Genomic DNA, 26,917 nt, shown 5'->3' with positions numbered 1-26,917 from the left:
TTAGTTAGTTTTGTTTACTTGGAGTACTAATGTCCTGTAAGAACTGCAACATCAACAGTAATTTGGTTTATCCCTGAGAGATTTCATGTGACATCTTTTTTTTAAATTTGACGTTAAAATAGATCTTTCAATTCGACTTCACGGTTTCTCTAAACGATTTTTTCTCTGGAAGATTAGTAGAATTCCTCGAATTATCTTGTCTGTCTGTCTGCTTTCTTGAGCTAAATAAAAAATTGTTTCTAACGATAAACGTTTCCACTTTTCTCTCAAATGATGGGAAATTTTTTTAACAAGAAAAACCTCTTCTAATAGATTTCTTCTGTTAGGTCGACAACTCATATCATATTATGTTTGAAAGATGGATATTTCATTATTTCTTTATCGTTTTATTGATCATCAGTAATTCTTTATCTGTTTCTGCTTTAGTTTTTGGTATTTCAATTTTCCTTCCTTAAATTCACGGTTTCATTTCACTTTATTATGATTTCATCGTACTGTAACTGAAGAAGCGATTCTTCCAAAAAAGTTCAAGAAGTTTCCATCATTTTCATTCTCCCAAAGATTATGATTTTAGAATAACCTAATAGACAGGATATTCTCAATAACATTTCCTTAATATCCTCTCGTGCTAGGCAAACTAAATATACAAATGGGATTTCCAAGATTCCTAGGAAGGAACTTCTCTGAAAAATCTCCCACTCCGGAAAAAGGACGCACGTCAGCCATTTTCTTCACGGGTGCATGTGTTTTAGATCGGTTTCGATGATCTCTTAGATAACCGCGAAACTGTTGGGCCGTCATCATGCGTTCCTTGTCGTAGTTTCATCCAAAGCGATGACATATTTGTGGAAGTTCCGCAACACTTCAAATTTCGCACCCATGCAATTAATTCCCGATGATGATTCCGAGCAAGGTACACAACAACATTTATTACATTTCACATCTTTCTTCTTTCGCACTTTTCTTGCGAAGATTTTAGTTACGGCTGACTTTTGATATGGCAAACCATTCTGGGTCATCATCCCATCATCACTGGCAGGAAATTGACGCAGTAAGGAAGTGTCAAGGAAATCCGTAGATCTTGAGTCGTGGATTACGGAAACGTGCGCTACTTCGCTCATTTTTCTCTAATTGTCGTAAAAACGGACGTTCAAGAGGAATTGAGCGGGGTCAGGCACATTCTCGTGATCTACATCCGAAGCTGTGCACTCTCGACCAGGTTTCCACACTATCTACGTCAATTTCGTGATACATTATCTTTAAAGGAGAAGGGTAGACAGAAATTTGTATCCAACAGTGCACATAATGATTACGTACTTCCAACACTTAAAGGCATCACCCTACGAATCTGGGGTGGTGCAGATTTCAGGTGGGGAGTTCCTATACGGAATCGTGGATTATGGAGAGGGGGATGATTCCGTCCATTTCTTCCTAATTGCCGTGCGCGTGCACAAGGCTGGCGCGCTCCAGTCGAACTACTTGTGGAAAATAGTGCGCCAGAACGCCTGAAGCCGTATCTTCCGGGTCGTTTTTTACGGCAATTAGGAAGAAATGGACGGAATCACCCCCCTCTCCGTAATCTACGACTCCGTATAAGCATAACCCACCTGAAACTCGCACCACCCGAGATTTGTGAGGTGATGCCTTTAAAGAGGGAAATCGCTAAGGGACCCATACAATAAATTTGTGGACGCTACCAATCAAACTATAAGCGATACATAACTCCCAACAGGAAGCCATTTCCATTCTCAGCATTATTATTCAGTTTTTGACATGAATATTGCTTGGACAATTTGTATACCCTTTCTTGCTGCTGTTGGTTAGTGATCAATTGCCGATATCCCGCAGCACCTTGGCTCCAACTCCAATATCATGAACTTTCAATTATTTTAGATTAAAGCGGTGCTCGATTTCAAATTAACTTTGAATTTTTGCCCGAGAAAAGCGTCTTAAAACCGGAAATTTCGACCGATTTACGGCACACATTTCTGTTTTGTTTCGATTCGGTTCGCATTTCGTCACGCCTCCAGTTAGCTACCTCTGATGATCTACTCAGATCCTTCACATCATAAACAGACAATTCATCCGTCTATTTTGTAACATTCTCGACACTTTAAATGTTCTGGAAATTTACCATACAAAAGTGGAAATATTCAGCATGGAGAGAAGTGCGGATACACTCGGCCCCGCACTTGTTCAACCGGGTGTACGCGCGCGACTACCACTATGCGCACTCTTACTCTGCGTGGCCTGCACTTTTCCTCTCTTCCAGTGTTTCCAATCGTGCCCATCCGGTTCAATGCATTCAACGCCGACAGCAGTTTAGCAACATTTTTTTTTGAGGATAAATACGATGGAAAAGAAATTATCGGCGACTTTCTTCTCTAATCATACTATCCAGTATTATTTGGTTATTTCGCTAAAATTCCTTTTTTTCTGAAAATTTTTGGGATTCGGTGCAAAGGAAATTAGCTGCGAGATCTGACCCAGTGATATAACAAGAGAAAACGCATTTCCGCAGCCTGTTCGCAGTCACATTTTTCCTGGATACGGGATACTAATGTCCAACCAATTCACGTTTTTCCGCTGGAGCGCATTTATCCAACCGGGATAACATTCGTTGGATACGGACCCACATCATCATGACATCGCACGAGTGATTTTGGAGGTAACTAGGCAGCTTGCAAGGGGCTCATCCTGAGGTTTTGAAGATCTTTTCACCATGAAATTCTCAGGCAAAATCTTAATTGACACCAACGAAGAGAAAGAGTGATGCCACACAAGACGCCTTCTCCTTTTTCTTTCAAACCCATAAAGCACTAATAAAAGTGACGGAATTTAGAAGCACGCGTAAAACTCTTTTTACGGAGCGGAAACTCACTTATTAAAAGAAATAAGGGCAAAATAAAATCTGTTTTTTTCGTTATTTTTATGATGTTGATGAACAAAGGACGGACATTAAATGATATCCGGCAATTTCAAATAAAACGCAGCCGTTCTATACCTTATCCTTTTCTGTGTTTTTGACAATTCCACTTGCTTCCTCGTACTGATTTCTTGGTGTTTTCTCGTTTCTAAAGAGTTTCTCTTCTAGAAGTGCGAAAGTTTGACCTTCCTTGAATCTTGGCATAGAGATTGTAACTTGTTGATAGTCAAATTTAAGCAACACCCAAGATTGTTAACAAACTTTATTACGGCTAACGTTTCGGCGTTGTCGCCTTCGTCAGAGCCTGGAAAGTAAGAACATTTGCAATATATCCTCTCAAATGCTTCATCCAGAACAACTCATCACCCCCTAGGACATATCCTCGCCGAAACGTTAGCCGTAATAAAGTTTGTTAACAATCTTGGCTGTTGCTTAAATATGACTATCGACAAGTTTCTCTTCTCTCTCTACAGTAATGCTATTGCTTTCACGTTACCTGTGCTCATATTCCTTCTCATCTTGAGTTTTTATTCCCTCAAAATCATTTTCGCTTTTAATTACGTAACTTTATTCTTTGTATTGCCATTGTAAGTGGTTCCTATCATAGAGACATCAGCAACGGCGACAAATCTGGGTGTTTCGCTGGAAACTCGCCCCACCTACGTTGCAGAACTGGCACCTGCAGATCCGAAAATAACTCGAAAACCGCTGATTAAAGTTAGTGATCACGTTCATCGTTATTTGAACCATGGTATACATATATTTATTTAAGTGGTTACGTTCGCTTATTTACTTATTTGTTTGTTTAATTTATTTGTTTGTTTGTGTTAACAGCGCAAACTTTGATGATGGGTTGCCTCAACATGTTGTTTAACAAAGTTTGTGCTGTTTTCTGCTGCTGTTGTAATTTTGTAGCAATTTCATTAGAAACGCATTCAGAAGATAGCCGACTATGTCATATAATAGACGAGGGTCTCCTGAATATAAGAGGCTAATTAATTATGTAAAGGTAAATACACGAAGGTCAAAGTCTTCTTTCTCAGCATATTACTTCTTAAAAGTCATCTGCTTCTTTAGAATGCTATATTTATTCGAGTTTAATTTCCTTTTTGTGTCTTCTACGATATATCTGCATAAATTTACATACATAATCTGCATAAGTTTAAGGTTCGCTTTCTTCTGATCTATTCTAGGCTAATTGCAGGATGTGAAAGCCAAAACTACTATGGGAGATGATGCCCGCGAGGAGCGGAATCAGCTGGCGAGGCAGGACGCCAGCGTCTCCAACTACAACCGAAGAAGTCCTCTAGGAAGGTCAGTTTGACGATTTCAGATCATCATCGTCTTAGACTTGGTACTCCTAGCGCTCATATTCATGGCGTTTCTGATCTGTTTCTGTTTTTTTTTTAATTTGAATGATCTTTTAAGAAAAATAAGTGAGAATCAACTATGTGACTTACTTGACTGGGTCTGAACAAAGCAACAGCATCGCTTCTATCATTTAATATTTTCACCGCAAGTTTTTTTTTAACTTTTTGTTTCCTACATTTTTTCGTTTTTTTTTTGTTTCCTACATTTTTTTGTGCTGGTGATGAAGTGATGGAGGGGAATATCCAACTGTTGCCAAAGAAAATCGTTGATTCAACAACACGGCCGTTTCAATTTATGCTGCAGTTAGTATTTGCACTCGAAGCGACGAGATTTTCAGCTGCCAGCAGTTGGCAGTAAGCTTAACACAGAGGGGCGGCCAACGACTAAATTCTGGTCAAAGAGGGAGCTAAATGGAGGTCTCACCGTATAGACGACTACTGTAAATCCATCGGAGACAGATTAGGACCCACCATAATTTCTTCGAAACTTTCAGCTGCCAGCGGGTTACTGTAAGCGTGTCATTGGAGTGCGGTCAGCGACTGAATTCCAGTAAAAGTGGGAGATAAATGGAGCTGTCACAGTACAGGTGCCTACTGTAAATCCGTCGAAGACACAGCGGGACCCATCACATAGACCACTCTGCGGTCTCGGTGCTTCTTCAGCCATTACGAAAAATTGGAACGAATTTCATCTTATTGGGAACTCAAGAGTTGGCCTACAATCATAAAATTTAAATGATTTTCTTGTTCTACACTCTTATCTTTCCGCAAGCGCTATGCGAAATGAAACGAATGAGTTATGAAAAACCACATAAGGATGACGCCATTATAATTCTCCGATACGTCAGCTTATCAACGAATCTTAGCTGCTACACGCTACGCTGATTACCTATCACTTCACCAGGCTTCCATCAAAAAGGCAGTCTGGCCGATTCCACTCGCGATGCCGTCTCAACTCCTTCACACTCCGGCTACACGAGCATGTACGAGCTCTCCTGCCCAAATTCACACGCATGTAAGATCCCCCACCACATCCCCTTGTGGACGCTCGCAGGCCAATGCAAATCCTGATAATCGGCGAGCGCATCCTCTACTGACGAGGGCATCCGAAGTTCCGGCAGTTGTAACGTCCATGCCGAAGATTGTGGAAGTGATGAAGGACGTTCAAGATGTCGTGGAACGACCGACTCGATTAGGGTTATTGACCGTAGACGAAGAATCACCGTGGGAAATTGAGGACGACACTAGTTACGCAGATAGCGTTCAATATACTCGAAATCGGTTGGTCACAATAGTTATACTTTTCATCTACGCTTTACTCGTTTTCTTTCAGAAAATTAGATATTTCGCTACAAATCTATTTAGTTCTACCTACGGAAAAGAAGTATTCACTCATTGTGTGCCTCAGTTATTGTTACCTTATACTGAAAAATTATGGGAAACTATGACATTGAAATCCGTTACTTCCTAGTCTCTTGGGTCGCTTTATAGTTCTTTCCAAAGTGATCACTCTCCGATGTTTTTCCTTGAATGACGCGACGTCGTGTTCCGTTTGCAGTCACTGATATCTTATCTGGTTCAAAATAGAAGCAGATTTTTCCACACGTCAGTTCCATCTAATCGATATGCCTCATCTTTTTAAACAACATAGAACTACCGTAACAATCTATGAGGCTTGCAAGCAGTTTCTTCATCATCTTTTTTTACCAAACATTCGACAAACTGTGGTCGGTAAAATTACCGCTGACAGCGCAGAAAACACACGTTCAAGGACTCCATCATTCAAAAACGGGTTTAGTGTTTTTTTCTGGATTCTGTATTTGTATTGTGTTTTGTGATCGCGTCTTAGTCAATTTCTGTCGAAACTTTGAAGTCGCTTACGATGTTGGACAAAACGATCGGCTTAGGTTAGGTTAAGGGGCGTATTTATCCCTTGGCCTTTCAATATTTTACTGTTTCAAACCGGTGGTGTCGGCGTAGGTGTTATTTGGGTTCAGATTTCGGATCTTACTCAACGGAAAACATCTCTAGTACTATAACAAGATCCGTGTACATAGAGAGCAGGTTCAGGATTACTCAAAATAGAGGATTTGTGTCTTCTTCTGAATCCTGTACTTACCACTGTTTTTTCGTTCCCGTTCATTTTCGTTCAAGAACCCCAAAACGTGTATTCGGTGACGTTTCTTTTTGATTAAGCGAAATAGTTTCGTTCTGATACCGTAACATGTGATTAATAAATTAATAATTTAATAGACAGTGCAGCGACTGGTTTGGTTACGGTAGGTGTCACCAACTTTCTCATGAATTAATTGGATGATTCGACTGCTGAGCAAAATCTCCAATAGTTGGGGAGGACTGGCAAGTAGTTTCGACAACATTGTTCAATTTTTCGCCGTGAATAGTTCTTCGCGTTCCGGCATCAAACGAATTAATTTATTGATAGGAAAATATTTCAAATACAGAGCGTGATCTATCCAAAATCTAAGGCGTTTTCTCCGTCTGATTCGGAATTCGTGGAGCGATCACGTGTAGCAATGAAGATAAAATTAGTTGTTGAGGCCACTAAGTAAATTTATGCAACGGAGCTTCATTTTCGTCGGATTTTTTTCGATACCGTGACATGGTTAAACATAGACAGTAGATCAATTAGTAGATGGTCGGAGCCGTGATTTGGTTTCCGAAAACTACAGATTGTTTGAGAACACGATGGAAGTTTTCTTTCCAGAATTTTTGTTTTCGCTCAGCAGTATACAAAAAAATTGTGTTTGGGGTGAAAAGTGGTGGGGCAAAGTACTGTATTGATCGTTCTTCCTAACTGGATATTGGTCGTGGTTTAGGAGTTTCTGTTTACTAATGAGTTATCGCGTTGGAATTTGTAACTTCAAATCGTAACTTAAATTGCAGCTAGTTGTAACTTCCATTTCTTCTTCTTCTTCTTTCTTATAATTTCAGTCGTTAGCAAATTTTTCTAGTTTTTTTTTAATACAAAAGAAGATATAAAGTTTGCTAAAGGTTAAGAATGACAAAAAAGAAATATTGCGTCAAATGCGAAATGTACGAGAAGGACTCACCGGACCGGAATTAAAGCTATCATATCAGTATGAGCGATTCTCCTACATTAATGGTTTGAAAATTCTTTTTACGTTCCTATAAAAGAAATAATGAGGTGAAATCAATAATCAAGGTTAGAATGACAATCCGCCATAAATTTTCCTTTCTCATTCATTTCTCATGAGAACTTCTTCTCGTATTCCTTATTTTCTTTTCTCTTTCCTATCCTTTCACTTTAGCACTTGGTTAGCAAATGCTTTCATGTATGTTTCCACTCAGATTCTCGGTGTTGTTTTGTTTTGCGGCTCTTTTTTTTTCTATTCCCAACAATACATATTCCCCCTTGATGCAGGCTTGCGTCGTGCAATCACCTTCATGGTTGTTCCAAATGTTTCTCCTCGTGCTTCTATTATATATAGTTTTTCCTCCTCCTTCTCTTTCTTCTCTTTCTAAAGAGCTTAGCCAATTCTCAAGTAATGGAACCATTCAGACGAAATCCTTCAGGACGGGAGTCTCTCCCACGATTATGAGTTCTCCTTCAAATTCTCCCTATACTCTGATCTAATTAGTCTTTTTTTTCATCTTCAGTACACAGCTCTTGATCACATTTGTTCTCTAATTAGGACTTCCGAATCAACTATAAAATCGGATTTAACTATTGCTTCTAGTTCTTTTTTTTTGTTTGAAGCACATCAATCTTCGATGACATGTTTTTCTTGATTCTCAATGGGACTAATGAAGTTAGGGGCACTAGTGCAGTACATCACTTTTACGCAATTTCCCTCTTCTTCGCTCCTCAAAAATTTTGCGATATAAGCACCTACTCTTTTCCTCTAATTAAGGGATATTTTTAGGATTGTTTCGAAAGGAGGAATTAGGAGCAAAGCTCACCCAGATGAAATATGAAAACATCAGTTTTTGCAGCGCTTCTGCAGCCTTTCTACAGTAATCGGAAGAGGATTTGCTGCAGAACACATCGAAAATCATCGCTACAATCAACCATATGAAACGCATAGGAAATTGCTTTTTGTTTAATGTTGTATTCATCACCCACTGTTACTCAAACAATCATAAACTTGCAGGTGATTTCCTGAGACCCAAAAACGTCTGAGTATGATATCTCAATCAGTAACAAAATAAGGGATGTCTGGCGGAAGTTGCCTTTTTTATGGTCAAATTATCTTTGATGGTTCTCGATTTTAAATTAGGACACCGTTGCATCTATCTATACGATTTTTGAAGGATCTAAAAAATTTCGTAGTGAACTGCGAATGGGTTTAACGAAGCGAAATTTCTTTTCTATGGTACTATCAAAGCGGATAAGTACTTTATCTACTATTCGTTTAGGTACTAGGCAACGGTGCTAGTGTATCACAAGAAACTCTGTCTCTCCTCTGGAAAAATTGTCCACGGTAATTACGGTATAACTCTAAGATAACTCTCCCTAATGTCTCGTACTTTCCGCAACAGCGCCGTCAGTTCAGAGAAAACCTTACTCGAATACGATGCGGACATATACAATTTACCCGAGTAAATGAGGCTCACCAGCGCAGGGGCAAATTATGCACGAAGCCTTAATTAGCTTCGCTTCCCGCTATCGAACGTTTTCCAAGCCGGGATGTTCTTCGGGCTAAGATCGCTCATGCAGGCGTACCTTCGTCTTTTTGTCAGATTTTACTCTGCTATGCAGTGTCGTCACTTCTAATTTAAATTTTTTCCTATTTCAAAAGCAGAAACCGAAACTTCTGCCTGTCTGCCAAATCTTTATTGCGAAAAAAGGTTAGGAAAAACAACTTTGCCACGACTAATGTTACTTGTTTTCATATTTTTCTTTCACATATTTCTTTACGAAAGAAGTAGGTTTAAAGATAGCGTTGAACTGAATCCTTACCCGCTTCCCTTTTTTCCTCTTTTTATTGTTTTGGTGTTTTCCTGTCATTTTTTTTTCGAAACAGTCTCTGTGTTTAAGTTTCATTCTATTCAACTTTTTTTGGTCAATTTGGATTATATGGAGTGCTACGCGTCTACCTGACCTATTTTCTCGTTCTCTCCTGTCTTCCATTTATTGCCAATGCCTCATTCTCTAGTCTTGTGATGAGATGTGGCTCTTTGGACGCAGCGCGGCCACCGTAAAACTGTGAAGTCGCTTGTAATTAGCTCCTTTGATGGGATCTAGAAATAAATTGCAGTTTTCAAGCCCCTCATCTGAATTACTCTTTGGTATCTACGCATGACCCGCATGTGGTTGCAGTTAATCCAATGTTTTGTCGAGAAATTTGCTCCTGAACACAGAAGACGGTATGGACAGCCTGCAAGGCCATCCGTCCTCTTCTACCTCTTTTATCCATCGCATTAATTTACCGGATTACTTATTTATGTTGGAGAGGCGTTGTCAACTTTGGGTGGTTACTTGTGGTCTTCGCTGACCTGTTCACATCACAAGTAGTTGTTGAAAAGCGCCTCACAATCACACTCTCCTAATACGAAAATAGGGCTTTCATATGAGTTTGTGTGAGCATTCTTCCATACTTCTTTACAAAAGATGTGTGGGTAGGACTCGAAGCACTGGTATCCTTGGTTTCGAATGGAACAACTCAATTTCAGTGGAAAACACTCCTGACGAGTTAGACATTGTACTCATAGAAGCCATTTTCTTAGAGTACGCTCCCCTTAAGAGATCACGGATAAATTCGGAACGATTCACGCCCGTGACTTCGTCACGCTGCGACTCGTTACTATCTGAGTGTTCGTGCTTCATGCGCCATACACATTTCTCATTTCCAGCATACTTTGTTTGCACTTTTCTTTCGCCGTTTTGCACTTCTTCTGGCTTAAGGATACCTGCTTAAGGATAGTCTCTACTTTAACGGGTATCCGCAAAACCATTTATATCGAAAATTACGAATAGTTCATGAATGCGAATACAGTTTCAATGAGTGTTCGCGCTCGGGACATTATTCAGTAATTATGTTTTGTCTTTTCGCCAACGCAGCATTTCCTAGAATGGAAGCTTAAATGAAAATGAAATAGCTGAGATGTTAGAATCAGCGCTCATACATTGAACACTATTATATGCGATTAGATGAACTTTTAATTTAAGACTGTTTATTTCTAGGCTATCCCGTTCAAGGCTGCAGGTTGGATTCGGGCGGAGATTCCCACACCGCCTGAAAACAAAAACGACCTTCTTCCAGAAAACACGTGGTCGTGCTTTGTATCTAAGCTCAAGAAGGTCCAAAGATGTTTCCCGTGCGCTAGGATGCTTCTACTCATGAGTTGTTATTCCATAAAACGACAATATTGATGGTTTTCACATCCACCACGTGCAACGATGCTAAATCTCAGGTTAAAGCCTATTGAGGTTCGTCCTCAGCCAAGGTCGCGGTCAAATGCAAGGTGAAGAAATTTGCTATTGCTCCAACAGGCATTAGTTTCTTCTTCTGTGATCCAGAACATAATTTGAAAAATCTTCTATCGTAGCTTTTTTGGGATCTTTTTTTCTCATCAAAATTCCTTTGTCGGTAATCGTCGAAAAACCCTATGAGAGATACGTCCGTATTGAGTAGCAGCTACTTTTAGACAACTTCTGTCGACATCTCGAAAGCTTAAAACTAACGTATTCGACAAAAACGCCTTTTTAAATTATTTGAGAAGCGAGCTAAATCTGTAACATATTTTCATTCATAGTCGAATGTGATTCCGATTAAATATCGTAAAATCCCCAGATTACTACTAACAGACAGAAAATCTGAACGAAACGGTGGTAACTCCGCTCAATCGCAGCAGATTTGTGAGTGAAAGTGGTTTTTCTTGAGTAAAACCGGCTGAATCCGGTCTGTAAGCCCGCAAAAATTCCTTTAAGATAACTGGTTTGCGTGGGTATTATGATTTCTGTCGTATAGAGCCACCGGACGTTTTATGTACCCAATAAAACTCCCGCACTAGCTTGTCTTGCTGAAAATTTCACTTTCATTTATTCATTCAGGTCTCGTGACTGGGAATTTTCAATTACAATGAATGTATACGAAGAATGAATTTTTTCATAAAGAGCAAAAGTCTCCATATAGGCTTTGGGGAATTTTAATGAGTTGTTGGAGCTATTCCAGGTTGTGCTGGAGCGAGAGTGCCAGCAGAAAGGCGTGATGGCCGTGTTATAAGACTTATGTCAGTCACTTCATGTATGACTAATATTCATGTATTGTTTCGTTCACGTTTCTCTGACGCTCTCCGCCAATTTACGTTCTAGTCCAGTTTACGCCTAGTTTTCATTTCTCTTTTTTAATCCTTCAACGTTTTCTTGGGGCGGGTGTAGTCCGGCCGGTAAGAGGTTCGACTGTGACTACACGATCGATCGATGGTTCGGAGTCGCTCTGCGACCAACCAACCTTTCATCTCTTTGGGGGTCCACACGTCTCAACCAGACGTGTCCGGGAGGATCAAAGCACTGACTTCACATATCGGCTCGCACCCGCCGGTCATTGTAAGTTTGCAAACGCGTTCATAAACCTCAAAACATTCCAGGTTGAAGTCGAACGCGTGGGCGTATCCCCAGAAGGATTGATCAACGCCGTGCACTTTATCGTTTATCCACTTTAACCTTTCAATCATAATTCATCTCTCTTCGGAACGCCACTTATGGAGTAATTGTTCTTTTGCATTTTATCTATTTAGACACCAGTCGTCTCTGTTTTTTAAAAGAGAAGTCCTCAAATTCGTTCTCGGAAAGCATCTTTGTCCTTCTTTGTTTTCTTTATGTTTTTGTCTTTCCCCGCCGTTTTTTTCTCATTATGATCCTCCTTTTTTCCTCCGAAATGCCCCTAGTTACTTCACTGAGCGTGGGCAGGTATGTGAAACTGTTGAGTCGGATCGTATTTGAAATCACTTGACAGACGAGAGGTTGCAGTAGGGGGTGTCAGTGCTCTAATGCGATTACTCCTATCGTTGCTGCTGATCTCATTCGCTCTCTGGACCCTAAAAACATACGAATATAACCCGTTATTTTGTTGCTCAACATTTCTCATTATGGTTCAATGTGCAGTGTTCTATACATAGCTTTGTCACGAATGTCTAATCATTGGAAATTCCGTCAAGAAATATAGTTTGCATGGTCTTTTCCAAGGAACAGGTGTCCATTTCTCACAATAGCTGATTGATCCCTGGGGTGATCCACGCCAAGGTGCCATCGTTACGACCATTTTCATCTGATACCGATCGCCCTATATGTAATGCGATTCGACTGCTTGTAACGATATGTGATGTTGTTTGTTATGTCACTCGTTCGCCCTCGCTACCCTCGGTCATTCGGGATTCAGGCGTCCGTCAGTGCTTTCGAGGCGTGGCTCGTGGTAGGAAGTGTTCGGATTCGTTTGCGAACGCTCCGCGCTGTCGTTCTCTCTGTTTTGCAAGGAAATAGTCCTTATTACTCATATTTGTACATACAGTCGTGAACAATATCGTTCGTAGATTGAATTCATTGCTTATGAATCTTTTTTGCACTTTGCAGCCTACTCTGACCGTTAATAAACGATGATTCCCACGTCGATAATTTTTCTGATGATTACGATCTTATGCTTATATAGGAGGTGCAAGCAGCTCACCACAAGTGTTTTGCATGATTTTTTGACATGCTCACAATTGGAGGAATTTCATCGAAAATAATTAATTCTGAAGGAAAATATTGAGCATGTGATAAAACTGTCCTCAATATCTGGCAAAGGTTCCCATAACAGATGATATTTTTGCCTATTTGATCTTTTTTTCTTCTCAGTTAACTGCTCCTTTAATATGATCATATGATTTTCTGACTTTGTGCTGGTTCTTTGCTGACTGTATTCTTTGTTCTCCCGATGGTCTCCTGGCGCAGCCACTCGCCTACGCGTTGCTCGATCACTTCTTTTTTTCTAGATATGCTTATTCATAGGGGGCCAGCCGCAGAGATCTTTATGCGGATGCGAGAGAATGTTCACAGGATAGGAGAGTCTTTTGAAAGGTTTCATCGTCCATTACATTCTCCTGAAAAAACAGGATTGAAATCCTTCGGTTTTCTCCTGTGTTGCACTATGGGGATGCCAGAAATCCCCCAAATGTCTCCTTAAGTACCAGACTGTAGTTAAACATGCGAATTTTTTCTGTCGGGACGTCACGCACCAGTTCGGGTATGAGCGAGTGCTCTCTGGCGGCCACAAATGAAGCTCTCTTGCAACAGTGCAACTGCGTAGCGTATTCGCAGTATCTCATGGGAGACGCATGGATTTCCATCGCAAATCCCCCCACCGCACTCCCATGAACAGCTAAATTAATCGGACTCTGTTTGGGCGATTACGACATTTAAGGCCTGCCCGCTCGTCACTGCTGCACTCCGGCTGACACCACAGCTCCACACTGCCGAAACCGTTGTCATCCGGCTCCACCTCTGCTGCCGCTGGCCCCTAATCTTGTGTGTCTTTCTGATTGCGCTCCTATGCTCCTTGCTCACAGCTGTTGATTTCGTTCTTAACTCTCATTTTCCTCCACTCGTTGACTTCTCACTTTCAGATTTAAAAAGCCGTTATTCATTTATTTAGTCATTCTGGAACCACTGAAAAGTTGCATAGCAACCCCTCCTAAAAGGATGAAGAACATTCATAACCTTATGATCAAGTAAGTTCGTTAGTTCGCTTGATGGAACACCATTTAGAGACATTTTCAGTAAAACCTTCGCTTCTTAACATATATATATATATATATATATATATATATATATATATATATATATATATATATATATATATATATATATATATTTAGCACTATTCTATTCATTTGAGAAAGTCGCTCCTCGATCTTTGCTGAATTCTGCTTAATAGCTTCATTCTTCCTCTAAATGGAGTGCTATATGAATCTCCTCGAAGGATTTCTCTCTTTTAATCACACCAATCTTACATGCCTCCACTTCAATCTCCTGATTTTGAAAATCATCACTTTTTTCTTTACTATATGCACAAAGAGTAGTCGTCCCACCTCTCAAATCCTCTACAAAAGAAAAGACTGGCCGAAAACCCACATATGGCATTTATTTTGAGAAATTCGTTAACTTCCCTCCTTTCAACTCTTTTTTGTTTCCTCTCAATTCACATGAGACTCCTTATTTTTCAAATATTCAAAGTGCCCTGTCATCAGCAGTTCCGAAAGTTTCTTTTAGACTCGTCGGTGATTATTGTTGTTTGGAGTTGGTTGATTACTAATTTGTAGAAGCATTGGAGGTATTTTTACATTGTTGTTCCACCTTTGAGGTTATTGCAACATTTGCAGTATTTTCGATCCGCTTTTCAAAACCTCTATTATTGCCTACCGTAGGTGAAGGAATGAGTCGTAGGATTTATTCGTTCACACGGATAAAGGTTTTATTTTGATTATCTTCTTATAGCTGCTTAGGCTGGATAATTTTCCTCTTTGTGTGTGTAGATGAAATGAGTTTAGTCAGATGCCAGAGATTTAGAAAGATGAAACTCAGTCTTTTTCATTTCTTCAATCTAAAATTCACAAATTCAAATTTGCTTCCCGCTGCTGAAAGTAAAGTTGCTGGTCAACGAAGCATTTTCCTTATTCTGAGAAGAATTCGAGCTTCGAGATTTTCGAGAAGCCGGGAATTCGAGAAGAATTACAAAATGCTTGCAGCAATGCGAGAAATACGAATTCTATCCAGAACACCTCTAAGGGAATGGTGGTAGTTTAGGAATAAAGATAGTATGGCAAAGAAGGGTTTTTTTAGTACAGCTCCGGAGAGAAGTCACTTCTGGATTATTTGGAGTTCTCTTATTTTAATTCCCATGTAATTCTCAGTATAAATTTTCCTTCTCTTCTCTTTGAGAAGCACGAATTATCGCGAAATCTCTTATGATATGAGGTAGGTGTCCAATGTCGAGCAAAGCGCCGTAAATCTTGACGGTGCTAAATATCTGGTTATTCCATCCTATACTAATTCATTCATTTAATTTTATTCGTTCATTTAATTGTTTTTGAAGGGACTCAGGTTGTAAAGCAGCAAAGTTTCTTTTCATTAAGGCTAAATATGATCATGTGCTGGTTATTCAGCGCCAAATACGCTGATTGTCGAAAAGACTGGACAGTACATTGTTACTACTTTAAATTGACAAAACTAGCAAATCATTTTTTTCTGGTTGAATTGTTTTGCTAAGGATGCAATAATTCTTTACAGTGTTAAATATAATTTCATTTTGCAAACATTCTTTCTGATCCTTCTGAAAGGATCATCCAATTAAATTCTGAGGACCTTTGAAAATACAAGATTATTCTGTTATAATCAGCTTGTCGTTCAGTGCATTGATTAACCTTTTAATCAATAGTGCAAAAATTCCTGATGTCAGGTTTTTCTTTCTATTCCGATGGTACTGATGGTACAGCACGTAGTTTTCGAGAATACCTGATTCAGAACGTAGTTCTTGAGAATGTCAGCAAAATAGCTAAACACTCCTACAACTATCCGACTCAGAAGTTTTTGCGAGCAACCGTGGGTTAGTCAGTTTACTCGGCGTGACATCTTTCCTATGCGACCATGGAGCAGGAATGTGTCCACCAACAGAGTGGCCGGGAGCACTGGGCAGAGAGAACTCAGGTTCCCTGCAGCTTAGGGAGCAGCTAGTTATGCAAGGAAAAGGGTAGTTTCTATTTTTAGCATAGGCTTCTAGGTTAGACACCTAGCCTGGAAACCCCCATATTCCACGGGTGTGGCCCTAAAAAGACCAAAAAAAAAGAAAAAAAATTTGAGGCACAACAAACACCTGGAGTTGGGCCACATCGGCCAGGCCTGTGAGCACCAGCTCATGTGGTGCCATCAGGACCAGTTGACTACCTAACGAAGCAACACTTTACACCCCCGCATGTGATAAGATCCTTGCTATGTGCTTTTATTGAATTAGTCGTAAGGGTGTAAAGAGCTGCTTTGCCGAGGGAGCTAAACCCCCTAATTCCACGATTTGAGGGAGGTTTTTCGCGTTTCTCAGTGATGATTGCAAGCTGAATACTGAATCATTGTGTAGAGAATCTCACAACAAAAATTTCCCAAATATCCTCTATAGTTAGTGCTGAAAAAGTGAGTTTCCCCGTTAGTTGACCACGCATAAACAGATTTCCATTGCAGAACAAACGATCTTTGGCTTGAGCTGGACGACGATATCTGCTCTTCGGACTCATCGCCGCTAGTCTCGCCAAGCTTACGGACTCCTGCCATTGCACTTCCACCTCCGCCACCAAAAAGTGCACCTCCTTTTTCTCAAGCTGCACAGGTAAGCACTCTAATTAAAAGTACTGTGATTTGGCGATCAGTAACCGCAATGAACTTACTTGGCATTGTTTACTGTTTTCAACGTGTCGTAAGTGAGACCTTAGCTGTATGTCCGAAGTCCCAGGATGCACATCGATACCTGAAAGATTCTTGAACAACACACACGAAATTTCGTCCTCATCCGCAATAAGTATAACGTTCTCTCCTGCCTCAAGCAAAAGCTGACCTACTACAAACTTCCGCACAAGGATTTAGCAAAATGCCTTAGTCAGATCACGGTACTTCGCAAGTAGCCTTTTGAGCTTGATTTTTCGTGCTCAGCACCTCTTTAAGAAGACCCAACGAACATACCGATTAATACTAGTTGACCATAATTTTTAAAGGCATCACTCCACGAATCTGAGGTGGTACGGATTTCAGGTGGAGTATTCGTATACGAGATGGGAGACAATGGAAAGGCGGGTGATTCCGTCCATTTCTTCCTAATTGCCGTAAAAAAACGGCCCGGAAGACACGGCTTCGGGCGGTCTGGCGCACTATTTTCTACAGGGATCTCGACTGGGTCGCACCAGCCTTGTGCGGCGCCGCATCTTCCGGGCCGTTTTTTACGGAAATTAGGAAGAAATGCACGGAATCACCCCCCTCCCCATGGTCTTCCATCCCGTATACGAATACTCCACCTGAAATCTGCACCGCCTCAGATTCGTGGGGTGATGCATTTAAGTAAAAATATATAAGTACACTTTTAAAGCAATGGCAGTCCTGAAGGGAACTCTAGGATACGCTTAGAAAAGAGATAAGAAGGAGACAAAACCGTAAAAAAAGGACAGAAGTGAGGTTGCTTGTGTAGTAAATCGAGAAAGTTACCACTCAGCTAGATTACTCGTAATAATGATTCAAAATAAGGTAATATGTCTCAAATACAGCAGCTTTACATTTTGGAATGATCAAGTTGTCCTGATCACGTCGGGTTTAATTCAATTTCTTGCAGTACGCTAATTCGTCACCGATTTGTAATGGCGATGTGTCACTGAGTAACGGCGGTACACCAACAATACTTCGCCCAGATGAGAGTTTACTGCGACCGCATGAACTCGAGACGAACGGAAAACGTGTTGAAATTCAGGTTCGCTTTTTACGTCCTCATCTATTAGGCGAAATAACAGCCGAAATTTTCTACCGTGGGATTAACTCGCATCGGCAATCGGCAACGCTGCAGGGAGATAGAATTACGCTGAGAGCCGATGTTCCTACAAATTACAACGGCAAAAAGAATAAATCGCCAAGCATGGGGTGGCTTCCAAGTGAATCAAAGCAAGTGAATCCAAAAAAAATATGGGATTGATAAAAGGATGAATAAATTTCAAAAGGTTCCTTTTATTAGCATTAGCTCAGGTACCAAAACAAGAAATGACGCGCATTACAAAGGGATTATCCATCCAATAGCGCAAAGCAGTTCGGCTCTGACCCATTCTCTTGAAAATTTACACTCGACTTCACTGCGGAATCACAGAAGTTTACGATGCAAACACACTGACATGTGAGAGACAGCGGAAATATCAGCAATACCCTCACCGACAAATATGGTACTCATTAATTTATCGACTCAAACTGGATGAAGGGTTTCGTTAGTCTTGGACGATGTCGTGCCATCGACCATGCGGATGCAGACTGATGGTTTCTTGCCATTACGTTACATCTACTACTTTCCCTACGGAATTTGCCAGTTTTCGCTACTTTCTTCCCAAAATACACTACAATGAATGCTCTATTTGAAAGTAGACTTTCCTCAACTTGCATTCTCACATTTTTCAAACAGAACAAGCAACTTCTTTCAAATAGTTCAATGTAGTTTCACCCAGCCACCCGCAAAATATTGCCGGAATTCAGCAGATATGTAGCCAGGTAGACCGCCGCATGACAGCTTAATTTTTCAAATGTCTCCTGTAAATTCACCAATGACAAGTAAGGAAAAGTAGCCGAAAATTGTGGGAAACATTGCACAAGAAGTTGACCTCTCCAGAAATGAGGAAATCTCTTGACTTGTCCTGTAGTCTTGTAGTAAGAGAAATCAGAAAAATCTCCAGAAAAAGAGATAGCGCTTCGCGGAAAAATCGTTGTTTTCATACGAAATCAAGATAGGTTATTATAGTTTTCACCTCTCCCTACACAGTTCCCTGCCATAGACACCAATAATTCTTATTCTTCTTTTCCTCCCACAAAATTATCGTGACAACACCCGACAACTTTGATTTCAAAAAATGAACAGATCTATACTTCAAGTTCTAAACTTTTTCGCGTTTCAAAATGACCTAAAGGTCTGACAATCGTTTATCAGCAGCAGAAACAACAAAAAACCCTAATTTTTCACGTATAAAATGTTATCGAGCTACTCACAATAATATCCGGAAAAGTGACTAGTACAAAATAGTGTTTTTTGGATTCCCTTCTACTGCGACCGCGTATAAAAGTCTGGTTGTTACCTGCACATGGTACAGTCGGGTCAAAACGACCGCAAGCTTGGTGTAGGCGGCTGCGCTCAATGCGTGGCGTTGAAGGTAGCGGTTGGGATCGAGTCGGGACCGAAGAATTACGAAGTGCAGCGATGAATGCTGCTAGCAATGGCTTCTTCTCGATCCCATCCGCTACATTTAACCGCTTCGAGCGCAGCTGCCAACGCAACTGTACCGAGCTTCTGTTCGTTTTGACCCTGCTATACTCCTCGTTCCACTGAGTGCAATCAAACATCTGAGTATGACCCTTGGGAGCGTACAACACACACAACTCGCACTGTTACATGGCGCAATTCTCCCAAACACTGCAAAAAGTGCTCTCATCCTGCGCGCTACTGGAGCCCGTAACTTTAGAGGTCAGATGCACGGAGAATATATGGATTCCGTAACGTCGCATTGCCGGCCGTTGTAAAGTGAACCTCAATTCTGCCCACACTGCACCGATCGCTGCATGCACCGTTCGTGGCAGATGACATCTGCGAAACGCGCATCAGAGGACCTCTCGCCATCAGCATCGAAAGGTGCAGTATCCACTATGGTACAATGGTAGGCAACAACGAGGAACTTTATGCAAAAGTGGATTTGTACCGGCAGATCATCTGTACGAAACATCAACATCATCACAAACTGGAAAGCGTCATCTGGATGTAAAAGAAGGTTCAGGACAGAAGTGGGAGGGAGATCTGAAGAAACTTGGAACAACGTCAGATGAACAGATTCTGCGCGACCTCTAGCGGATGTTCGAGGACAACTCACCTCGGCGAAGATGCGGAGAATTTGCGTTGGCCAAAATCCACCGACAGTTTTGAAGTCATTCTTCTCTACTATGTATGTTAGAGACCTCAGTATTACCCCTTTTTAGTAGAGGAGCGGGAGGAGAGAACAAGGACAAAGTAATGCGAATTTCGAGTTTTTAGGAGTTTTCTCTTACCTGTCAACAAGATTCTGATAAAAAAATTCAGCCGAACTCAAGGGCCGCATGAGGTAGGTTTTTTTAGCTGTGGTGGTCGAAAAATGCAGAAATGAAAATAAAAGTTACATACAAAGACCACAGAAAACTTTTATTGATGGAATTTCAAAAAAAAAATCAAGACGATAAGAGAATGCAAAAGAACTGTGTTGCTTCCATGTCATTGGACTTGACGTTGACGCAACGAGTTAGTTTTTTCTTTCAAGAGCTGGAGCTCATACAAAAAAGGGCATTTCTCAAGAATTTCTGAAGTTCGCTTCACCGAAATTGTTTCTGGAAATGGAAACTATTAATTTCCTGGTGAAAAACTAATCCGCAATCTTCCGCGGTCTACATAGAACGATGTCGAGGTCTGGCAATTATAAAGGGGGAGTTTATTAGGATATGTCTAGCATCATAAACTTCGAACCATTTTCCGAAGTTTGGTAGAGACGAGGTTGTCAAAACGTCAGGCCGAAAATGAAGTTCCACCTAAACCTCATTAGCAAATCAGGAAAACATCCTTTTTCGTTTAAAAAAATCCTCTTTGTATACATTTCTAAGTTGTACTTTGGCTGGTTTTTCAGGACGTTATTCGCTATACTGCTTTTATATAATATCGGTAGTTACATTCCCAGAACTTGTTCAAAAATTGGTTGGTTCCATATTGATCTTTCACCCAATAGGTTGCGTAAGCAAGTACTCGAAGAAAACATTGGGAATCTCCCGGTGATTCAGCTAGGGACTAGTTCTGGGAGGCGCAATTGGTTTCGCGTTTGGATGCATCACGCTTATTTTGTGCTCATCATCTAGACTAGATCTGAATACAAGTTCTGCTTGTTTACCTGAAAATATAATTTTTTCAGACTGCTACTTCCGAATGCAGACTTCAGCAATCGTTGTCGACACCGTGCCCTCCACATGAAGAACCAGTGCCCAGAAAGGATTCCGAGTACAGGCGGTTTAAGGTAGAGCATAACTATCACAATTTCCGGATATAATCCCCGACACAGAAAAAGGGTTACGATTCTAGTGAAGAAGCACTGATGAACATTTGCTTTTAAGAGAGAATAAATTAGGAAGGATCTTCATATCCGTGAAACGTTCTCTCAAATTCACGTCGAAAACCCTAAGAATGTTTCTGTCGGGTGCACATGGCAGGACGGAAACTAATGGCTGTTTACAAAGAACATTGAACAACTACCTTATATTCAAATAAGAAGCACAGTGCATTGCACTACGTCCTACAAAAGGGATTGTACGAAATTCTGACCAGAAGTGCGAAAGTTCGACCTTCCTTAAATCAACTCGAGATTGCAACTTGTCGATAGTCAAATTGAAGCAAGAGCCACGATTTGGACTCGTTTGGTTTCGATTTTGGATGTAGCATCTTAGGGAGTGATGACTTGTTCTGGATGAGGCATTTGAGAGGATATATCAGAAATGATCTGACTTTCCAGGCTCTGACGACGGCGACGACGCCGAAACGTTAGCCGTGATAAGGACTGTGAACAGTCTTGGCTCTTGTTCCAATTTGACTGTCGACAACGTGAAACCCGAACCATTCTTGTTTAACGAAGGCCGTTTTCAGTCAGAAGGTTCGTCCGCGGGCCCACTACCTGCTGGTCCTGAAATGGACGTGGCCATCGACGATCTCTCACCAATAGCCGACGCTCGATCCACGCCTCCTCACCGCTTCAACTTGATAGCTGTAGGTTCAGCGTTGCCAAATGTTACTACTCTCTGAAGTTGTTAACCGTTTTATAAGAAGCCTTTTTAGCGCATTTGTAGTCACATAAAAACAGAAAATTATACTATTTTATTGGGATGAAAGCTTTCTTCCACCAGTTGACGCGACGCGTTCGTCGTGTCGCGCCCCTTGTTCTCATGACGGACCCACCATTTCTCTCTAACGTGCCCCAATCGAACGCGTATCGCGCTCACCTTGTTAAACTCCTGCAGTCCCGATCAGGCAAGCGTTCTTGAAAGTTGATTTAGAGCCCTTCAAGCCTTCCACACTCTCAGAAATCTTAGAAACTATTCTCTTTTTTCTCGATGGGGTTCTTCAATAGCACTGGGATAGCGGAGAAAATTTTATGCTATCAAAATTTTTTGTGAACCAAAATTTGCTTTCTTCATCCAGTTCTTTTTAGCATCGATAAAATGGATAGTTTCTGAGCATTTTTCTTCCTGAACAACCATTCTCGTACAGTGACAGAAAAGATCCACATCTTTTTTTTTCGTGCCAATGTACTACTAGATAACTTCCAAACCAACGTTTTGCATATTTTTTGCGATAGGGTTCATCTCATCAAAGAGAGCGAGTTTAATAGAACTACTGCTCTTCTCTTGCAGCCAAATCTCGAGAAAAAATTTTGCAAGCTTTTTTTTGACGGAATCAAGGCCAATGTCTATTGCTTGCCGAACGAAGGATAAAAACACTTGAACTCATTCGGTCAGGACTTTTTCGTATCTTTTAAAACGTGACCACCCAGCCTTTCCGATAATTTTATGTGAAACAATAGAAGTCTGCAACTTGGTCTTAATTATAAAATGAGGTGCGATTGATGAGCACAAATTCGGCGCTAGCGCTTCCTTGGGTAATTGCGCCCATCTCTTTTCGATTGCAAAGCATTTCAGCTTTCCTGAACCAAGTTAACATTTACATTTCATTTCATGAGTTCTACCTCCCACATTGGACTTTTTCAATACAAACCACAGCAGTTTTCCCTTTTTTACATGAATCATAGAAGAAGCGGATGGTCACGTTGTCTTTCTCAGTCGAGTTTGTGTGATCCTTATCAGCCTCACATAGAAATGATTCCTTCTATAGCCAAATCTATTTTCTTGATCCTAAGACTCTTAGATCCTGTCCTCACGCAAATTCTGATCATGACGTTGAGTAGGCACGGTTTCAGCGGTTCGATAGAATCGGACCATCAAAATTGTAAAAACCGTGATGAGCTCTATTCTGTGCTGATATTCATTGTAACCTTCAGCGATGTATCTACATGTAGTTCACGTGATCGCTGATTATCCAAACGATCTCGCGCGGTTTTAGCATGAGTTTTTCTCTCATAAACCGGCCCATTCGCCTCGTTTCGGTGCCGGATTTTGCTGCCATTTGCGTCATCACGCCGTCTACCTCCCCGAATAGTAATCGTTGCACAACAGGTGACTCCAGTCGTGCGGCGACCCCACCAACGATGAGACGTCGTTCTTCGCGACGTATTTTCAGACCAACTACGAGTTCCTACTTAGCACAGCTTGAAGTTTCCCTAAAGAGAAAAACAACTATGATAAGGGTACGCTGTGGAGAAGGCAGAAAAAAATTCTCTTATTAAATGAATAGGTCTGAAAATCTTTTGTGAATTCGACAAATTTCAGCAAGACTCCGTTGTCAATGGTGGTCCCATCACGAAGCATTCGAATACCGAACAAGTGTTGATGATGCATACGTTGAAGACGAAGACGTCCAAGTATCAGTCATTTATCGACAAAGCTTTCCAGAATATCATGCAGGCTACGGATGAGCAGATCATCGAGGTACGTACGTTACGTCTACTGGGATATTTTTGATTCTTTCGTCAGGTTCGTGCAATCTAAGATGTATAGTTTTGCGATTATCAGCCGTCATCGAACGTGGATATTCTTTATATATTCTATTCTACTCTATTCTATTCTACTATATTCTTTGCATACCGGATTCATAGTTAGGAGTAATTAGTTCAGTATTAATTGGTTTAGTAGTATTCGAATAGTCAGTGGGAACGTATGTTGCAGAGAACGTGTGCTAAGTTTATCCGAAATTCGGTAAAAACTTTGTAGAAACCAGAACTCCTAAAACATAAAAAAAATGTCGAGATTTCGCGGATGAAACCAGGTCCTAGAGGTAGAAACCACAGAGCCGGGCGTGAAAAGTAACTCCATAATTCCGGTTTGCTTATCAGTGGTTGACGAAACATGATTCGCAGCAATTTGTGACTTGTTTTATTTTTCATTGTGGTCACTGACTCATAACAAGTTCTGTGAATTCCACTGATGCTAGCGGTGCAGAGCACTCACGTGTAGATGTATGGTACATAATACGGTGTACGTGCTATATCCTAAGTGGTATAATTGGTTTAATTGGTTTGTACGGTTCATCTCGTCATTTTCGTGTTCAGTTTGCTGGGAAGACGTGCAAATTGAGAAGGAACCGTAAGACTATGTTGTAAGACTGTGAAAATCACGAACTAGACGTTATATAATCGGAGAAAGTACATCGCTTGCCTTACGTAGGAACACTTTGGGCTATAATAATCTCAAAAATGTTGCAAATATGTAGGAGCACAAACTATACGATTCATGAATCGGACACAAATAGTAGTATTGAAGGAAATGATCTATTAAAAGAATGCGACAATACCCTTTCGACTATATCAGTTTGATAAAAACGGTTCGTTTTTTGTAGATTTTTCCTCGAACGGAAACAACAGCGACAAAACTCGGAAAGAAATATTTGCATTTTTTTTGTTCTCACAGGAAACTTTGGTTGAAAAATTGCAGATGGCCCTCTCTTCTGTTCTTCCTTTTGCAAAAGTTACTTGCTGGAAATATGCGGGAATAAATGATAGGAATATTTTAACGATGTTTCAAAATGTGGCACATAATCAGCAGCATCACTGGCTAGTCCATCGACATCATCGTTGCACTATCATTAATGTCGTTAGATGTGACTTATGGTCATTCAGCTTTTTTTTTTACTTTTTTTTTTTCAAATCTTGCACGTCACGTAGAATCGATGTCGAAGGTGATGTCAATCTCACGAACGCAACGCATCTGACGCAAAATTCGCTGTTTACCTTCTGGCGCACGCTCCCTCTTCTCCTTGCCCTTCTCCGACCGAAAAGTACACAAGGTCGAACACAATTGGCGCCGACTATACGCTAATTCGAGTTCAGCCTTCTTGTAATTATTTTCTGCAGCAAAATTTCCGAGAAAAAAAAAACGGAGACGAAATGTACATGATTCTGAGCATATTCGAGTATTCTGTACAGTCGCACGTTTACGTACTTAACTTCTTACCGATAGTTTTTACTGTACACATTATTTCTCATCTCTGCTCATTTAGGAAGAATTTAGTGGATTAGTGGAAGAGACGATATTGCTTGAGTTTTCATTTGAACACGTACACACCCTCACATAAAAGGGGTTTACTCGTTTTCGTGGTGTTCTGCGGAAGTCACGTACCGTCCTGATGGGTCGCTCATTTTCCCGTAAAACGTGTTCCGATAAAATATACATGCCGTCGTTTATCGGTTTCACGGATTTACCGAAGCCTAGGATCTTAATCATTCGTTTTACCAATTATTAAATATACATGGTAGTAGAAGATTTAGTTATTGGAACCTTCAAATCCGACAAAAACTCCGGACATTTTCCTTCCCTTCCCAATGATTTTTTAGTAGCGAATAAATAAGAAGTTTTTCAAAATACATCTTATTGTTCGCGTTTCCTACGTTTGTACATGGGGTCAGATCCGTTCTCATCTCACAAAATTGTAGCGCAAATACCAAGAAACTCGTGGAATCAACTTTCTGGGGTTGCTAGGCAGGCGCAACACTCTAAACATCTATTTTTTCGTGATTCTCTGGAACGTCAATTGCTAGAAAAAATCGTCTGACTTACAACGATTACTCTTAATCACTATTTTAGAAGTGATAAACTAAGACTGCCTTCTCCGTTTCGTGAAAAAAATTCCTAAGAGGAAATGCTGGTTTGGAAGTGCCTACGCGATTCGGTAATTTTCGATGAACAATTATTTATCAAATATTTACAGAGGTAATGACGTATTCGGTCACGTATTATTTCCTTGGAAATCCTCATTCCTCGTAGATGACTCATAATTGGGTGTTGGGCGAATGCTATGAGATCGATGGTTGCACTCTCTGCAGAAAAGATTAACGTTTTCACTGTTCGAACGTTGCAAAGTGCACGTTTTTCGGTAAATTTGAATATTTAGCCAAGATTTTTTACAAATAAATTTTAGGGTTGTACAATTGTTGCAAAGGTGATGACAAAGGCGTGGATGATTCCAAAAGTGTCGCATGATCTATCGTTTGCGCTCTGTGACTACCTAAGAGAGAAGATGTACCTCGACGCGCTGATCAAATTGTTCATTGGCCCGACCACCTGTGAACCAGGTACTGTCAGGCGTCAAGCGCTTGTATAGTGACACTAGTCTAATGTGCAGTACTTCAGTTCGTTTGGCTTGCGGTCGTGTGCTTGAGGAATGTATGTCGTTAAACAACCGCGAGTATATCGTAAACAAGGTCAGATCGTACGATTTCAATTCTACTAACGTCAGCAGAGTCTCTTGATTTTTAGGGTTGGTTGAAAAAGATTGTATCCATGGCGATGAAGTTGAACAAGAACGCTGAACAACAACGAATGAGCCTCAGCATCATGGAAAGCATGTTTAAGCACAGCTCAAGCACTTCTCTGAAGTAAATATGGTTTGCTGAAGATAGTGGAAGTGTTTACCGTCTGTTCACAACTATATCGTACTGTAGGTTGATTGAGTACGGAGTATTGGATCATATCATTATAACGAGTAAAAGAGCTATGGACACGCCGACTACGCTTCGACACGCTGCGTTGGGTTTGGCAAACCTAACACTTTATACATGCTCAGAAGGGAAGAAGAAGCTCATACAGAAGAAGGTAAATTTTTTTTTGTTATGTGTTGGGATCAATTTACAACTGAATTTTGGGGAGAAAAAGAGAAAAGAAATTGTGTTTTCTACATGAGCCGTCAGGGTTTGGAGCATATTTTGCAAGTGT

The 26,917-nt window shown here is 40.7% G+C and overlaps 1 protein-coding gene across 5 annotated transcripts in view; it reads left to right on the top strand.

The window, feature by feature from the left end:
* Window positions 1-834: 834 nt before the first annotated feature.
* RB195_010984 (uncharacterized protein) overlaps window positions 835-26,917 on the top strand; it is a gene marked incomplete at both ends in the record, with an annotated part of 38,410 nt that continues 12,327 nt past the window's right edge. Inside the window, 14 exons of one of the 5 annotated variants that reach the window (XM_064192214.1) lie at window positions 2,159-2,204; window positions 3,534-3,643; window positions 4,131-4,240; window positions 5,398-5,577; window positions 13,882-13,986; window positions 16,487-16,631; window positions 17,622-17,756; window positions 20,959-21,060; window positions 21,684-21,803; window positions 23,480-23,638; window positions 26,124-26,277; window positions 26,336-26,406; window positions 26,462-26,580; window positions 26,647-26,797. In XM_064192214.1, coding sequence (XP_064049795.1) covers window positions 2,159-2,204; window positions 3,534-3,643; window positions 4,131-4,240; window positions 5,398-5,577; window positions 13,882-13,986; window positions 16,487-16,631; window positions 17,622-17,756; window positions 20,959-21,060; window positions 21,684-21,803; window positions 23,480-23,638; window positions 26,124-26,277; window positions 26,336-26,406; window positions 26,462-26,580; window positions 26,647-26,797 — 1,707 coding nt within the window. Of the gene's footprint in view, window positions 914-2,158; window positions 2,205-3,533; window positions 3,644-4,130; window positions 4,241-4,354; window positions 4,401-5,239; window positions 5,578-13,881; window positions 13,987-16,486; window positions 16,632-17,621; window positions 17,757-20,958; window positions 21,061-21,683; window positions 21,804-23,479; window positions 23,639-26,123; window positions 26,278-26,335; window positions 26,407-26,461; window positions 26,581-26,646; window positions 26,798-26,917 lie in introns of those variants that run through there. The other 4 variants (XM_064192213.1, XM_064192212.1, XM_064192210.1 and 1 more) reach the window with 4 other exon arrangements.

The sequence above is a fragment of the Necator americanus genome, chromosome III, assembly GCF_031761385.1.
Source record: "Necator americanus strain Aroian chromosome III, whole genome shotgun sequence".
NCBI classification, from domain to species: Eukaryota; Metazoa; Nematoda; class Chromadorea; order Rhabditida; family Ancylostomatidae; genus Necator; species Necator americanus.
Note: the sequence above shows the minus strand (reverse complement) of the source record. Positions and strands in the feature narration are given on the sequence as shown.